The 16,239-nt window shown below is 47.1% G+C and overlaps 2 protein-coding genes, 1 long non-coding RNA gene and 1 pseudogene across 4 annotated transcripts; 3 read left to right on the top strand and 1 right to left on the bottom strand.

Moving 5' to 3' along the window:
- The first annotated feature begins 147 nt into the window (after positions 1–147).
- On the top strand, positions 148–4,366 carry LOC112271619. The gene is made up of 2 exons (XR_002964939.1): positions 148–443; positions 3,990–4,366. It is a non-coding gene; the product is annotated as an uncharacterized LOC112271619 (long non-coding RNA).
- LOC100838795 (probable leucine-rich repeat receptor-like protein kinase At1g35710) lies at positions 443–4,348 on the top strand. The gene has a single exon (XM_024461295.1). It carries the CDS (start codon positions 1,101–1,103, stop codon positions 3,648–3,650), a length of 2,550 nt encoding a protein of 849 aa, XP_024317063.1. The 5' UTR covers positions 443–1,100; the 3' UTR covers positions 3,651–4,348.
- Positions 4,367–5,559: 1,193 nt separating the features above from the next.
- On the top strand, positions 5,560–9,868 carry LOC100838484 (subtilisin-like protease SBT5.3). 2 transcript variants are annotated; one of them, XM_024461296.1, is made up of 11 exons: positions 5,560–5,974; positions 6,125–6,189; positions 6,274–6,353; positions 6,551–6,712; positions 7,076–7,187; positions 7,399–7,951; positions 8,037–8,131; positions 8,202–8,438; positions 8,549–8,663; positions 8,755–8,968; positions 9,064–9,868. In XM_024461296.1, the coding sequence occupies exons 1-11, from the start codon at positions 5,888–5,890 to the stop codon at positions 9,684–9,686; spliced, it is 2,343 nt and encodes a 780-aa protein (XP_024317064.1). In that variant the 5' UTR covers positions 5,560–5,887; the 3' UTR covers positions 9,687–9,868. The 2 variants fall into 2 exon arrangements, with proteins under 2 accessions (XP_024317064.1, XP_003570962.1); XM_003570914.4 differs by having other exon boundaries at positions 5,561–5,974; positions 8,202–8,447.
- Positions 9,869–10,221: 353 nt separating this feature from the next.
- LOC100838185 lies at positions 10,222–14,251 on the bottom strand (annotated as a pseudogene).
- Positions 14,252–16,239: the final 1,988 nt, after the last annotated feature.

Below are 16,239 nucleotides of genomic sequence, written 5' to 3'. Positions count from 1 at the left end.
TCGTGTACATGATCCGAAACAATGTATTTGCAATAAGTCACGGATTCTTGAAAAGAAGGAAAAAAACTACTCCAAGAAAACGACAACTGAGTACCTCCCTCAGTCCCTCCCAAAGGCCGATCTTATCTTTAGTGGCCCTCTTTACTGGTTCTGGCCCAAGTCGGATTTTACCAACCTCTTCGTTATCATCTGCCATTTGCAGCGCACCTCGCCTCTTTCGCCAGCACCGCCGCCCTCGCCGTCCTTCCTTCCCGCCCCGCCGCCGCGCGCCGTTCGAGCACCGCCAGAGATCCGCGTTTCGCCTCCCACTAAGGCCCCGCACGCGCCCATTCCACGACCCTCGTCGTGGCTCCCGGTCGATAGTCCCGCGCGCACGGCTAAGGAATCGATTTATTCAAACCTTGCTTTTCCTGGTGAGTGGTGAAATGCAATCTCTCAATGAGGTAGGCCTTTCTTAGCTCGGCTGATCAACATGCTTGATTTCATGATTTGTTCTGTAATTGATGGATTGTAATGCAAATTATAGTGGTCTTAGGAAATAGAGAAATTAATTCACGGCCTCCTTGTTCATTTTGTTGATTTGGGGGAATTGCTAAGAAATGTAATTGCATGACTTATGGTATCGCACCAGGCTACTAGACATCTTCTTTATGCCACAAGCAATTGCCCGAGCCAGATCTTAATTAGATTGATCGTCCGGTCTGATTAGTACTCCCTCCGTTCCATATTAATTGACACGGATTTAGTACAACGTGCCAATTAATATGAAACGAGGGAGTAATAGTAATCTTCTAGCGATTTCACACCATGTATATGTGGGACCTCATTTGCTGTTATCTCAGCATTTCATATATGGAGAAGAAAGAGTCATGTTCGCAGTTAGGATGCATTTCCACTGTTATATTTTCTTTACTGCATGGCGGGTCAAAAATGACGGTTTGTAGTTATGGTCAGTGGGCAATTGACTAGTACAATCTCGTCTAAGTGCACATTAATTTAACTAGCACCAAACCCGTAGTGCTGCCTTTTCTCTTCACCAGTCACCAGCATTATATGTATACACTAATAACATTGATAAAATATATAAAGTTCATACACAGATGCAGACCATTTGGAGTGGAGGACTGCCTACAATGCAATTTCTCGCTCTATATTATATACTCGCTACTCGATTGTTGGGGCAAACAAACTTGCAACTCATCCACCAACGCCCTACAGCCATGACACTCCAATACAATCTCTTGTATTTCTCGGCTCTTTCTGTGCTCCTATGCATGACCAGTGCAGTTGGCCCAGAAGGAGAAGCACTGCTTCGATGGAAGTCCACTTTGCTTAACTCCAGCTCTCTGTCCTCGTGGTCGCGTGCCAGGCCAACCTGCTCTTGGGATGGCGTCAAGTGTGACGCTGCTGGCCATTTCACTGAGCTCAGGCTTTGCAACTCCGGCCTCAATGGCACGCTCGATGCCTTCTACTCCGCAGTGTTCCAGCACGTCACTCTCCTCGAACTCTGGAACAACAACCTCTTTGGTGCCATCCCATCAAACATATCCTTGTTGCTCACCCTCACAAGTCTTGACTTGTCAAACAATAATCTCGTTGGTGCCATTCCCTACCAACTCAGCAAGCTCCCAAGAATTGTTGGGTTATATCTGGGAAATAACCAGTTGACAAACCTGGATACTACCATGTTCTCTCTTATGCCCTGCCTGCAGTTCTTATATCTAAATGGTAACCAGCTAAATGGTACATTCCCACGATTCATCCAGAACCGCATATTTGACCTCGACCTGTCACACAATGCCTTCTCAGGTTCGATTCCAGAGAACCTGCACCACATGGTACCAAATTTAGTGTTCCTTGATCTGTCCTCTAATATGTTCTCAGGGTTCATACCACAGTCCTTTTCAAGACTTGCAAATCTGAAAGAACTCAGTCTTGCGGAGAATAATTTCACCGGAGGAATCCCAAAAGAGCTCAGTAACCTTACTAATCTCAGGGTCATGGACCTGGCGTGGAATATGTTCTCTGGAGGAATCCCAAAGGAGCTCGGTAACGTTATCAATCTCGTGTTCATGGACCTGTCATGGAATATGTTCTCTGGAGGAATCCCCAAGGAGCTTGGTAACATTATTTCTCACGTGTCCATGGACCTGTCGAGAAACATGTTCTCTGGACGAATCCCAGCGGAGCTCGGTAACATTTCTAATTCCCTGCTTATGGACTTGTCGTGGAACATGCTCTCTGGGGCTTTGCCACCTTCCATTTCGAGGATGCAGAATATGCGAGAGTTTGATGTTGGGAACAACCTTCATCTCAGTGGCAACATCCCATTCGAGTGGTTCTCAAACCAGACCTTGGCCGTTTTCAATATTGCAAACAACACCTTCACTGGAGGTATTAGCGAGGCTTTTTGTCAGCTACGTAATCTGCAAGTCTTAGACTTGTCAAACAATCTCTTATCTGGAGTATTCCCTGGTTGTTTATGGAACTTGCTTTATCTTAGTTACATGGATTTGTCAAGCAATGCCTTTGCTGGACAAGTTCCAACCTCAACAAACCTTATTTCTTCACGAGCTCTTTCTTCACTAGTATATGTGCATCTGTCAAACAACAATTTCACAGGATATTTTCCACCTGCTATAAATAACTTGCAGAACTTAATGTCTTTGGATCTAGGGGACAATAAGTTTTCTGGCAAAATTCCTTCGTGGATAGGGGTAGGGCTCCCTTTGCTAAGAATGTTACGACTACGATCAAATATGTTCCATGGAAGCCTTCCTTTGGAGGTATCACAACTCTCTCATCTCCAGTTGCTTGACCTGGCTGAAAACAATCTCACAGGTTCCATACCAATGAGTTTTGGCAACTTCCCTTACATGGAGGAAATGCCAGAAATGTATATATCAACAAACATTTCAATTGGCAGCTTCTATGATGAAACTTACGGGTTCGATGGTATGGTTTATTCACAAAATGGTCAGATGGATATAATCTGGAAAGGACGAGATTATACTTTCAGTACATCAATTATGCTTCTGACTGGTATTGATCTATCAAGCAACTCCCTTTCTGGTGAGATCCCTGCAGAATTGCTAAACCTTCGAGTCCTTCGATTCCTTAACTTGTCAAGAAATAATTTATCTGGTGGTATCCCAAATAACATTGGTAACTTGAAAGATATGGAGTCTCTTGACCTGTCTTGGAACAAGCTCACAGGTCCTATTCCTTCAAGCATATCACAATTGATGTTCCTCAGCACTCTGAATGTCTCCAACAATCTTCTATTTGGAGAGATACCTAGAGGCAATCAGCTCCAAACACTCAATGACCCCTCGATTTATAGCAATAACCTGGGACTATGTGGTCCCCCATTGAGCATGCCATGTAAAAATGACTCGAGTTGTACAAGAGTGCTGGATGGGGCAAATGAACAGCACCATGAGCTTGAAACGATGTGGCTGTACTACTCAGTGATTGCTGGAATGGTCTTTGGTTTCTGGCTTTGGTTTGGAGCGTTATTTTTCTGGAAGATCTGGAGGATTTCGTTCTTCGGTTGCATTGATGCCATGCAACATAATGTTTTGCAGAGGATGAAGCGTACGCACCTGACAATACAACACTCTGCCTCCTACTGTGCAGTGTTTTTCTAAGTTTTCTCACATTTACTATCTGTCGTGACACTCTTTGTTTTCCTTCCCCAATAAAGTGCAAACTGTCCTGTGTGGACAGAAATGGATGTTCTTATCAACTTATCATGATATACAAACTTCCTAGGATTTGCATTAGGTTTAATTATCTGAATATTGTGAGTTTGGTCGTTTCCTTTTATATAGCTGTTGTTTCTGCAAGACCAATTTCCTTAAGTTATGTATATTTCTTCATCACCTTTTTATATATTTCCTGATCCTGTTAATACCTAAGAGTGCAGCCACACAATTTTACGTAATTCTTGGATACTTATGCTTGTGTCTTATCTTCTCTGTTTACAGTTGTTTAGTACAGAAAAAAATCCGAATTATGCTGGCTACAAATAACCAAAGAATAAGGGCGAAGCCGCAGTCCACCGACAGTTTCCTGGGAAAAGAACCCTAGAAGCACAACTCATTTCTGGTAGCCGTTGACGAGGACGGTGCAGCTCTTCCTGGTGTCCCATTAGGAGCCAAAACCCAGCTCGGATGCTGCTCTATTCCTAAGGGTCTGCTGTAAAATTTAGCGCCTTGTTGCTTCCGAACACATTAATGTGCTTGAATTTTTCTGTTGTTTTTGTAAGAGCAGCTTTTTTTTCCGAGAAACGCAGAAGCGCTTTGCATCTCGATGCAGTGATAGACAAGAGAAAAGTTATGATATAGACACCGCCTTGAAGCCATTGGAATTCTAGTCCATGATCCTTCATGGACTAAAATTGCACAGGTGCTCTCCTGGAGCAATGTTGTCATACAACACTGACAATGACACTCGCTGCCCTCACAAAATAGAAAAAAAAATAACATTCTCACTGGGACAGACAGCTTATCCGAAATTTCTCCTGATTGTCTGTCAGTTCTCAGCTTCACACCTTAATTCCTCCGTCTCAAATCTCTACAGGCTCCTGTGGTGTGCATAATCAAAATGTCACTACCTTGGGAGAATTTGGCATACGGTTTTTCGGTATTGTTTTCTCTTTTTTCTTCAAGATGAAGTGCAGGAAACTCTGGCCTGTTAACGAGGTTGGTCAAAAATATGATTATATTACCCGCAAAAAAATATGATTATATTGATCACTTGAATCAGGCGCCCATCATTCCAACGGCTGAGTTGTGATCATTGAAGTAAGCTCGACTCGATTCCGTTGACATTTGCTGAGTTCACTCCATGTTATCTTATCCCTAGCTATTAGCTCAAACGAACTAGTTGAAGAAAAACATAAAAATGCACTTTATAAAATCAGGACTAGTTAACTTGGTACCTCCGCAATGCTACTAAGACCTCGTTGTCTGTCAATTCAAAAGCATGTATGTTAGCAAAATTAATCCTGTTATGTTAGTTTCTTCCTTTAAACAAACTCGTAAGTGTTGAGTTGTAAAGCAGGGCTAATAGTCAAACCGTGTAGACTAGAGCCACTGTAGTTGTTGACGCACCTAAAACTACTCCACATCATGTACAGTGGACAGGGTATGGGCGACGTCGTGTGAGAGAACAGAGGAGCAGCGTATAGCTCACTCTGAGAGGCACCGGAAGAGAATGCCCAGTGTAAAAATCTTCCCAGCGTTTTGCCTGGGAGAGTAGCTACTTTGAATAGCAAGAAGAAAGGTTTTTTTTTTAAACGGGCATGAAGTTCCTGCATTTCATTAAGAAGAAGAGAATCGGTCCCATTTATAAGGAAAACTGGACCGAAAACCAATTTGAACAGCAAGAAGGAAGGTCACCCATCGATGGGAGGACTGGAAACCAATTTCTCGTGTGTGCTCTGTTCTTATTTCGAGCTGTGCCTGTGAGGTGTTTGTTGATTTGTCTTGCTGTTCGTGTCCACTGAAATCTGAGTTTTCTTGTCCACAGATTGTGAGATCGAGGGAGACTCCGGGGACCTGACAATGTATACATGTGGATGCTTGTCCATGTCATATGTTGCGCCGATTTCGTGGATCTTGAGAACCCTGCTTGCACGTTGCCCGCATGTGGAGGCTCATCAGTTTCCCTACGCGTGCATGCGGCATGCCTAGCTGGTTATCTTGTCTAATTATCTGACGTCGGGTGGTACTGTTCCTCCTGGAGAAGATAAATAAATAGTCGATCCAGTAAACACTTCGCTACCGAGCAGCAGTTTGACGACCTTGCATGGCGTCTATAAATCCAATGGCGCGAGTAAGAGGAGAGGGCCAGAGGGGGCAGTGCAAGTGCAAAACGCTCAATGGGGAGGGGATCAGGCCGCGTTTTGTTGCTCGCCTTGGCGCTCTTCCTCACGCTGCAGATCACACCGGCGTCCGCTGTCCCAAAGGCAAACTCACCAATCACTCTCATGCATCTTGTCACACAGTACACATGTATTCTGATCACTTTCTTCGAGTACTTTGTGCATGCTTCCTCTCTGTTGATCTCTCTAATAAATAGATGCACTACTCTCTCTTTAATTTGTGCATGGATGCAGAGTTATTGCGTCTTCTTCGATGACCTGGCTTCTGCATCTTCTCTGCTAAATGGACTCACTCCAGTGTAAGTAAGACCAGATTAAGTACGCACCGCAGTAGATGCTTACCATTTGAAATTTGGTCTGGACGCACCCCAAAATGTTTGCAGGTTCAGCATATTGTATCGCTTGGACGACATCAACGCGATCGTGTTGCTGATCAGCGATAGTTTGGTACCAGGCCTCCTAAGTAAGACTCCTACTTAATTTGCCTCTTATACTTAATTACACTTGCATGCGTACATACTCTAGCTCGATCGTGCATCACATAGACGCTACCGTGATGTGTATGGATTTTCGCATTTCTGTTTAATTAGTTGCTGCTTAATTGGGTGGTTTAATTCTTGATCACTGACTGAGGCACGTGTCGACCAATCAATTGTTCAGAGCTCCCTGGGGTGCTGGCCGTGATCCCTGACAAGCTTTACAAGCCCCAGACGACACATTCCTGGGAGTTCCTTGGGCTCGAGTCAGGTGGCAAAACAAACCCTGAGTGGGGGCAAACTGCCAAGTATGGTCAGGGAGTCGTCATTGCAAACGTCGACACGGGTAATTATCATCTCTGTAGCTGGCCGAGCCGTTCTATATACAGTATGTTTCTTACATCGGTCACTATGTACTTTCAAAAGACAATGTTGGCAGCTTGGACCTGGATCCTAATAATCCGGACCTAAATGCTTGATTAATTGGGCCTTGAGATGCACGAGAAAACTATACTCGTAATTAATAATCTGTTGCCCCCATGATACATTCCCATGCATTCTAAGCATATCTCTGCAGTAACATGTCCGAATATACAGTCAACTCAAACCTGACAACGCTTGACAGTTCATTACGTCGGGGCTAGAATCTATAATTATACGCCACTGCATTGACTTCTTTTTTTTCCGATCATTTGCATATACAAAAAAGGTGTATGGCCAACATCTGCGAGCTTCGGAAACGATGGCCTGGAAGCCCCGTGGAGATGGCGCTTCGGCGACAGATGCGACCGTGGCAAGGACCCCACCTTTAGATGCAACAAGTAATTAACCCCAACCAATAAGAGAAATTAATTACTGAATTACTCTCTCCGTTTCATAATTCTTGTTTCAAAATTGCCGAAAAATGAATGTATCTATTTTTAAAAAGTGTCTAGATTTTGACAAGAATTATGAAACGGAGGAGGAAGTAACATATATGTATATTTCTCACAGTACATATCTCACATATATGCATTTTTCACTGACATGCAGCAAGCTGATCGGCGCGAGGTTCTTCAGCGAGGCCGTCCAGGTGGAGAGCTTCCAGGACGGCACCAGCGGCAAGCTGAACAAGACGGACCTGAGCTCGCCGCGGGACTACGTCGGGCACGGCTCCCACACGCTGTCGACCGCCGGCGGCGGCTTCGTCCCCAACGCCGGCGTCTTCGGCGGCCACGGGAACGGCACGGCCAAGGGCGGCTCGCCGCGGGCCTACGTGGCGTCCTACAAGGCATGCTTCCTGCCCGACACCTGCTCCAGCATGGACGTCCTCACGGCCATTGTCACGGCGGTCCACGACGGCGTGGACGTGCTCTCGCTCTCCATCGGCGCGCCGCCCTCGGACCTGTTCACCGACCTCCTCGCCATTGGCGCGTTGTACGCCGTCCGGAACGGGGTCGTCGTTGTCGCCTCCGCCGGTAACGACGGCCCGGTGCCCGGCTCGGTCAGCAATGTGGCTCCATGGATGCTTACCGTCGGTGCCAGCACCATGGACAGAGACTTCCCGGCTCAAGTCACCTTCGGAGCCACCAATACCACAATCAAGGTTAATTAATCTATTAATCAGCGAGTAATTCCTATATGGAGTATATATATATGTTTAACTCTTGACGCAATTAATTTGTCTGCAGGGACGAAGTCTATCAAACAGCACTCTGGCTGCCGGCGAGAAATATCCGATGATCAGCGGGGAGAAGGCCAGTGCCACAGAATCTACTGACAACTCGTAAGGATCGATTACTCGATGATCATCAATGTAAAGCTAGCTCCACCAAATTGACCAATTTGAAGTGCAGGACCTTGTGCTTTCCTGGCTCCCTGGACCAGGCAAAGGTGAAGGGGAAGATCGTTGTGTGCACCAGAGGCGTGAACGGCAGGATGGAGAAGGGGCAGGTTGTGAAGGAGGCCGGCGGCGTCGGCATGGTCCTCTGCAACGACGAGAGCACCGGGGAGAGCACCGTCGCGGACCCGCATGTCATCCCGGCGGCGCACTGCTCCTTCTCCCAGTGCAAGGATCTCTTCGCCTACCTCCAGTCTGAATCGTAAACACGGTGCATCAGATTAATTAGATACTGCATATATGCATGGATCTAGCTAGATGGTGGCTCACTAATCAAACATTACGACGTTTTAATATAATTAGATCGCCGGTCGGATTCATCACAGCAATGGATGCACAGCTTGGTGTGAAGCCGGCACCGGTGATGGCGGCCTTCTCGTCCCGTGGGCCAAACACCATCACTCCTCAGATCCTCAAGGTTAATTACTGCCACTCCCATGATCTCAGAATTCGCTTACTAGCAATGCTGTTATTGATGTGCTCGATCGGTTCGGCGTATATATATGCAGCCTGACATCACGGCGCCAGGCGTCGAGGTGATCGCGGCGTACAGCGAGGGGGTCTCGGCGACCGGCCTGCCTTCCGACGACCGTCGTGCCCCCTACAACATACTGTCCGGCACCTCCATGTCGTGCCCCCACGTGGCGGGCATCGCCGGCCTGCTCAAGGCCAAGTACCCGAAATGGAGCCCCGACATGATCAAGTCCGCCATCATGACCACCGGTGAGTGAGACACAATATCACTCTCTCTATATACATTCTCAAACTCGTTCTCTGTCACTGCTTAATTTGTTGTGGCTTGCTTAATTTGTTTGCAGCAAACAACAACAGCGGAGAGATCCAGGAAGAGAGCGGCGCGGCGGCCACGCCGTTCGGCTACGGCGCCGGGCACGTGAACCCGCTCAAGGCCCTGGACCCGGGCCTGGTGTATGACATCACGCCGTACGAGTACGCCAGCTTCCTCTGCTCAACCACGAAGCCCAGTTCCCTTGTCGACGTCCTGGGTCTGGGCGCCCTGCTCCCAATCCCTGCATTCTTCCGCCTCATCTCTCTGCTCGCCGGCGTCGTCAGCCCCTTCCAGTGCAGCAGCCGCTTCCGCCCCGAGGACCTCAACTACCCGTCCATCACCGCCGTCTGCCTCTCAGCTCGCAACCCGGTCACGGTGAAGCGCCGGGTGATGAACGTGTTGGACGCGAAGACGCCGAGCATGTACAGAGTCACTGTCATGCAGCCGCCGGGGATCAAGGTCACCGTGGAGCCTAGCACGCTGAGCTTTGGTAAGATGTACGAGGAGAAGGGGTTCACCGTGACGCTGGAGGTCTACGACGACGCCGCCGCGGCCGCCGACTACGTCTTCGGCAGCATTGAGTGGTCCGACCCTGGCACGGGCGGGAGGCATCGCGTCCGGAGCCCCATCGTGGCCACAACCAAGTGTGGGTAGGCAAGGACGATCGGGTACGGCCATAGTTGAAGTTGGAACTAGCAATAGAATTGAACACCTAGTGCTGTCCTGTCATGCTAAAGTTGTCCACTCGTAACCTGTAAGGGTGCGAGGAATAAAGCTGCGCCGGTAGCAACGATGAGCTACTGTAGTGGATTGAGGAAGACAAAATTTAGGCGGATCCTTTCTCTCCTTAAAACAATGTTCTGGTTTTAGTTACCAACTTATAACCATAAATATAAAAGATCGAACACACCTAAATATCGCAGTAAAATTTTCTCGCTTGCGTCTTAATATTTCGTCATGGTTTTCTTGTTCTAGTTTACAAGACGGACAGAGATAACACAAAATTAGATTACCTTTTGTTAGCGTTAACCAGGCATGGTCACCGTCTCGCCGATCGAGGACCTTCACCGGTCACTGCCGTGCTTCCGCCCCCCTTGTCAGAGCTGGGCGACAGCCCCTCCGCTCAGGGCCTCCAGCGGCTGCGCTCTCCGGTAGACCATGGGCGGCGTTCCCTCTCCCTGACTATGACGGGAGATAAACAGGTTTCCCAGAGTTAACAGGACACAAGTTTACATCTCTGAAGCTCAAATATGAACAGAGGTACCAAGAGAACACAGATTCGCGGCTGCATGCATGGGCACTAGCAAGCTCTGAAAATGTATAAACGGGAACCACAAAACAGACATAACTGCAACTCACAAATTCAGATAATCAAAGCCCAATACAAGTCTGCAGGAAATTGGTCTTGTCATAACAACTAAAAGCCAATTTACGTCATAGGAAACTGAGGCAATCACATTTTATAGTTCTCAGCAGTGCCCAACTCTGAATAGCAGGATAATTCAAGCACAAGAGACTAAGAGAGTGTTCCAAAATAGCACAAGACGCACAAATTGTAACCTTGTCTGCTGCCTACAAAGACACAACTGCAGCCTGTTTAGCAATTTACAACTAAGTTTGCCCACTGGAACTTATTATTGGCAACAGAAACAGAAAAGATGGGCTACTGTGCCTAAATCTTCTTTAACCACTAGACATCGATTAACACGGTACCATCCAATACTACAGCCTCATGTACTGTCAAATGTGTTTCTTCTTCGAAACAACTTTCTGCAGCATGGCATCGATGCAGCTGAAGAAAGTGAACCTCCATCACTTGCAGAAGAACAATGCTCCGAACCATACCGAGAAGCCAAAGGTAACTCCAGCAATCACAGAATACCGAATGGTTTTGAGTCCTAGATGCTCCTCCTTTGCCCTAGGCAATGCAGTCGTGGAAGGAGAGGTGCTTATACACGGGATGCTCAGGGGAAACCCACAAAGTCCCAGATTGCTGCTATAAATTGAGGGATCATCGAGTGTTTGGAGTTGATTTCCTGCAGGTATCTCTCCTGATAGATGGTTGTTGGAGATATTAAGAGTGTTGAGGAACATCAAGTTTGATATGCTAGGACGAATAGGACCTGATAATTTGTTCAATGAAAGGTCAAGGGATTCCAAAAAAGTTAGGTCACCGATATTTTTTGGGATGCCACCAGAAAGATAATTTCTTGACATATTTATGAATTGGAGGCCTCTAAGATTGGCCAGCCCTCAAGGGATCTCACCAGAGAGAGAATTGCTTGACAAATCAATACCAGCCAAAAGTACATTTCTTCCCTGAAAAGTATGACCCCGCCCCTTCCAAATTATATCAATGTAGTATGATTGTAGACCAAGGTAAAATTTTGGGATTTCTATTTTTGGTCTAACCATGGATGGGCTTATCATGGAGGATAGGTTTACGAGGCCCCTTGGTATGGGACCTGCAAAGTTATTTTCAGCTAGATCAAGTAGTTGCAGTTGGGATAGCTGTGATATCTGCCAGGGAATGCTTCCAGAGAACAGGTTTGATCGCAGTTGGAGAATCATTAGCAAAGGGTTGCTTTCCCCTATCCAGAAGGGGATTTCACCAGAAATCTTATTGTTCCCTATATCCAATACCACAAGGCTTCTGAAGTTCTTCAACACTGCTGGAAAGCAACCAGTGAAGTTGTTGTTTGACAGGTGCAGTGACTTCAGTGGAGAATTATAGTAAGTCGAGGTTGAAATTTCTCCAGCAAAAGCATTGCTCGACAAATCCAAGGATTGTAGTTCCTTCATGCTCCACAAGCAACCAGGAGGTCCCCAAACAAATGATTGCTTGACAGATCCAAGAGTTGCAAAAGTGTTAACTGGCAAAAGGAAGACAGAGATTCTCCCAAGAAGCTGCTATTGTTGGCCACTTTGACATCAGGCAACTGCTTGTTGTCGGTATCATGAATGACACCTGTAAACTTGTTGCCAGACAAGGAGAGAAAAACAAGGATTATCAACGAGAAGATAGTTGCCGGAATCTCGCCCTCAAGATGGTTGGTGCTGACGTCAAAGTAGTCCAAAGATGTTGCATTGCCGATATGAGATGGCATCACTCCAGAAAGGTGATTCTTGGACAAGTCCAAAAGCAGCAAGTTTGGCAGGCTGCCAACCTCCGTTGGGATGGAGCCGGTGAAGTAATTGCCAGAGAGCGTTAAGAGCACCAGCATCTTTGACTTGCTGATCTGCGATGGGATGCTTCCACTGAATGAGTTGTTTCCCATATCAAATACCTCGAGCTTGGTCAAGTTTGTAAACATCTCTAGCGGGATACTACCATTGATATGGTTTCCATGTATATCAAAAAAATTCAATTCTTATCCTGGCGAAAGATGGTGGTAAACTTCCACATAACTGATTCTGTGACATGATCATGTACCTGAGACTAGTAAGGTTACCCAGCTCAGGTGGAATTGTCGAGACCAAACTAGTGTTTTTGATGTTGAGCTCCTCTAGAAACTGAAGCTGCCCGAGTGAGGCTGGGATTGACCCACCAAGTGAGTTACTGTACATCAAAAGACTGCGCAATCCGGAAATCATCCCCAGCTCCTCTGGGATTCCTCCTTTGAGATTATTTTCACAGAGACGTAGTATCTCAAGCTTTTGTAGCCTCGCGAGCGAGTGAGGTATCGAGCCAGAGAATCCATTAGTGGAAAGAATTAGATATCTCAACCTGGGGACCATCTCCGGCAATGAATCTGGTAATGGCCCTGAGAAGTTGTTACACGATAAATCGAGTGACCTCATTCTCGCATTGGTGCAGTTGAGGATGAATTGTGGGAAGGTGCCATTGGGATCATTACGATCTAGAGATAAGACCTTCAAATTGGGCATGGGTGAGAACTTGGCATATTCTGGGTTGGTCAGGTGGTTATTCCCCAGATTAAAATCGACAAGCATTGGTAGCCTGCTGAGCTGGTAAGGAATAGCACCAACAAGATTGTTGCTGCTCAGGTCCAGTGAGGTGAGAGTGAGCAACAGAGATATGTTTGCTGGGATGGTGCCAACAAGATTGTTGTTGTTGAGTTCGATCTTGGTGATGTTTTTGAAAGCTGCCGAATAGAAGGCGTCGAGCGTACCGTTGAGGCCAGTGTTGGGAAGGCTGAGCTCTTTAACATTGCCGGTGGCGTCACAAGTTACACCGAACCAAGAAAAGGTAGAGTTGGCCATCGACCACGAGGACAGCGAGTTGGCACCAACTAAAGTGGACTTCCATTGGAGAAGTGCTTCCGCTTCCGGGTTGATCGTCGCCATGGCTGTTGTGCATAGTAGCAGGAAAATTGAGATGTGGAAGAGTTTATGCAGGGCCATTGCGGCGTCTAGCATTGACAAGAAATGGCAAGCTGCAGGGGTGCTGAATGGACCTATCTACCAATCTATGATGTGCAGTTGGGAGTGGCCTTAAAGAATGGCACTGAGATGGTACTGGGAGTCTGGGGGGGACTGGCCTATGCACACAAAGACCTAGAAGAAGACTTGGGGTCGTCTTGTGAGGGAAACAACAGCAGTTTGTAATTACAGTAGTACTAGCTAGCCAGACCACTCTGGTGGTCATGGATGTTCGTCAGCACGAAGTAATTAAAGACTGTCCTCGCAGCTGCATTGCCCAGGTAGCTAGCGCGCTCAAATCAAATGGGAGGAGAGGAGGACAGTCCCAAGACATTACCGGCCAGCCATTACCTGGGGGTGAACCTGGAACTCTGGACCATCATGACAGGAGCCCACAACCATGGTCAAGATCTCGAATGGCAGGCGTCTGAACGCGCGCTCCTCCCCCATCTTCGAAACTGCATATCCTGTAACAAGTTTCAGAGTGTAATGAATCCTCGATGACTGAACTAGTGAGAATGCGCGAAACGGACCGGAGACTGTGGGAAGGAGGGGCGGCGGCGATGGAGGAACGAGCCGCGTCTCTTTGGGATTGGGGCCATCCGGCTTGACCGCCTACAGGCCATGAAGACGGCCGCGGCAGCGAGGCGAGGCGGCGCGCATGTCGACCGGTGAGTAGGACGACGCGGTCGCCGGAGGGGGGTGGGGGACATGGATCGATCTGTTAGCAGGTGGGCCATGGCCCATGAGGCCAAATATGGGCCGGATAGCTCCTCAATATTCGTTTTCCTTCTTGACAGGTACTACTCCGTAGCTGAATGTTCAATCGCAAACTCCTACACCGTACAAGAGTAGATGTTCATTGTGCTATGACCACTGAACTTGCTTCAACGACAGGATGTTGAGGCATCAGCAGTCTATGGATCATTCAGTCTGCCTTCAAGCTTTTTCGCTCCAATTGGTTTCTGAAGAGCATACATAATCTGCGATACCTTCAGAGTTCAGAGATGTGCGCAGTTTTTTCCTTCTTTTTGACAGCCAGAGATGATTCTACTGGGTAAATAGCATGAGTGCTATATCTGTGAGGATATATTTATTTCTGTCCTTTTTCTCAATGATGTAAGTGACTGACCAAATTTCCCATACGGCTGGTCAGTAGTATGGGAAACAAGTCTGCAGTAACTATCAGTGCATATTCAGTGACTGACCAAATTTCCCATACGGCTGGTCAGTAGTAACCTGGAGCACTGCACAACATTACATTGTTAGCTAGCCTATCACTACATTTTATAGGCCCAGATATGAAGTTCCATTTCTTAATTTCCAGAAATTGTTATGCAAGCCAATTAAAGCCTATGCAATACTTCCTCTGTTCCTAAATACTTGTCGTGGTGGTGTCACGGCAGATGTCATGAGATGGCTTAACTTGGGGCCGATGGACGATGGAGGATCCGGAGGAGGGAGGACGTGAAGAGAAACACGCATAAGTTGCACAAGCACACATGGATTTACCCAGGTTCGGAGGCCTCTTGCCGAGGTAAGACTCCTACTCCTACTTTGTTGTATTAGCCGAAATAGAGAAGCTCTGCAATGGCGCTCCTTGAGCTGTATTCTTGAAAAAGAAAAAGAAGGAGGAGGAGGAGGAGGAGGAGAAACCCTAGATGTCTAAGTGCACCCTCCCTTTCTACAGAAGGGTAAGGTTCTATTTATAAGCCGCCCATGTCACACCGGCATGTGGGCCGAGTCTAACGTCATCTTCTTTGGGCCCCGCCGGGCATGCGGCTTGGTTCCCTCCGGGTGGCACCGTAGGGGACAAGACAACTTTACTTTTCCCTGGCACCCTGCGGAAAGTACCGCTATCCTCTGCCGGCTTCCGTCAGATATTCTCTTTCGGTGCTTCCTCTCTGCAGTTGCCTGGCATCGGTACGTAGGCGCTAACCGCTTTTCCTGAGATGATGATGCCGCCGCTTTACTTTGCACCGCGTGGTCAGAATAAGACCGTTGAGAGATCTCGGCTATCGCCGAGTGATAGCCGAGATCAAGGTGCTCGTCCTTATCCTGCAAACTCAAAAGACAAAATAGCCATGCCGACATACGCCTGGGATGAGTGTTAGTTTGATTTTATGATGCCGGCATATATAACTATGCCGGCCTTACCTCCGTCATGTCAGTTAGAGTTGTGTCGCTATGCACTAAAACAACGACAAGTATTTAGAAATGGAGGGAGTATATGTTATGCCATTTAGTAGTGCTTCTCATATCAGTTCAATTAACAGTACGTGGAACATGAATTGGTGACGGACTACAGGAGTTATTAGAGTACTACGGGAGTAATACACTGAATCTTGATGTTGCTGTACACATGAACCTTGATGCGGCTGTGAGATTTTGCTATGTGTTGACCCAATTTTATCAAATTAGTACATGAGTAATCTTGATGTGGCTGTGTGGTTTTTGCTACGTGTCGAACGACTCGTCATGACGATCTGTGGGAGTCAGAAGCAGCACATGTAAGTTGAGAAGATGCCCGTTTTGCTAGCACCGACCTATTTGTGTCCCTTTTCAGGAGTAGCCGGAGTCGATGCAAGATTTCATCTCAAATATAAAAAATGCAGAGTTGAACGGTGAGATTGTGCTGGGACTAAGTGGCATCCGGCCAGAAAGACTGAAGACTTGATGTCATCCTATGGTAAACATCAGCAGTTGGTAAACACGTAGCCTCAGTGCGTCAGTGCGTGCATACAATATGTTTATCAACTGAAGAATAAGAATAGGCAGCAATCATACGCTTAGCCACCACTGGGCTGCCGTTTGCAAGGAGGCA

Source organism: Brachypodium distachyon, chromosome 3, assembly GCF_000005505.3.
Source record: "Brachypodium distachyon strain Bd21 chromosome 3, Brachypodium_distachyon_v3.0, whole genome shotgun sequence".
NCBI classification, from domain to species: Eukaryota; Viridiplantae; Streptophyta; class Magnoliopsida; order Poales; family Poaceae; genus Brachypodium; species Brachypodium distachyon.
Note: the sequence above shows the minus strand (reverse complement) of the source record. Positions and strands in the feature narration are given on the sequence as shown.

Bases quoted from the DNA above. Each gene is read 5' to 3' on its own strand.
- LOC100838484 (XM_003570914.4), top strand. From the start codon at position 5,888: ATGGGGAGGGGATCAGGCCGCGTTTTGTTGCTCGCCTTGGCGCTCTTC. The intron at 6,713-7,075 runs GTAATTATCATC...TATACAAAAAAG, and splicing joins CATTGCAAACGTCGACACGG to GTGTATGGCCAACATCTGCG. The intron at 8,132-8,201 runs GTAAGGATCGAT...TTTGAAGTGCAG, and splicing joins ACAGAATCTACTGACAACTC to GACCTTGTGCTTTCCTGGCT.
- LOC100838795 (XM_024461295.1), top strand. From the start codon at position 1,101: ATGCAGACCATTTGGAGTGGAGGACTGCCTACAATGCAATTTCTCGCT.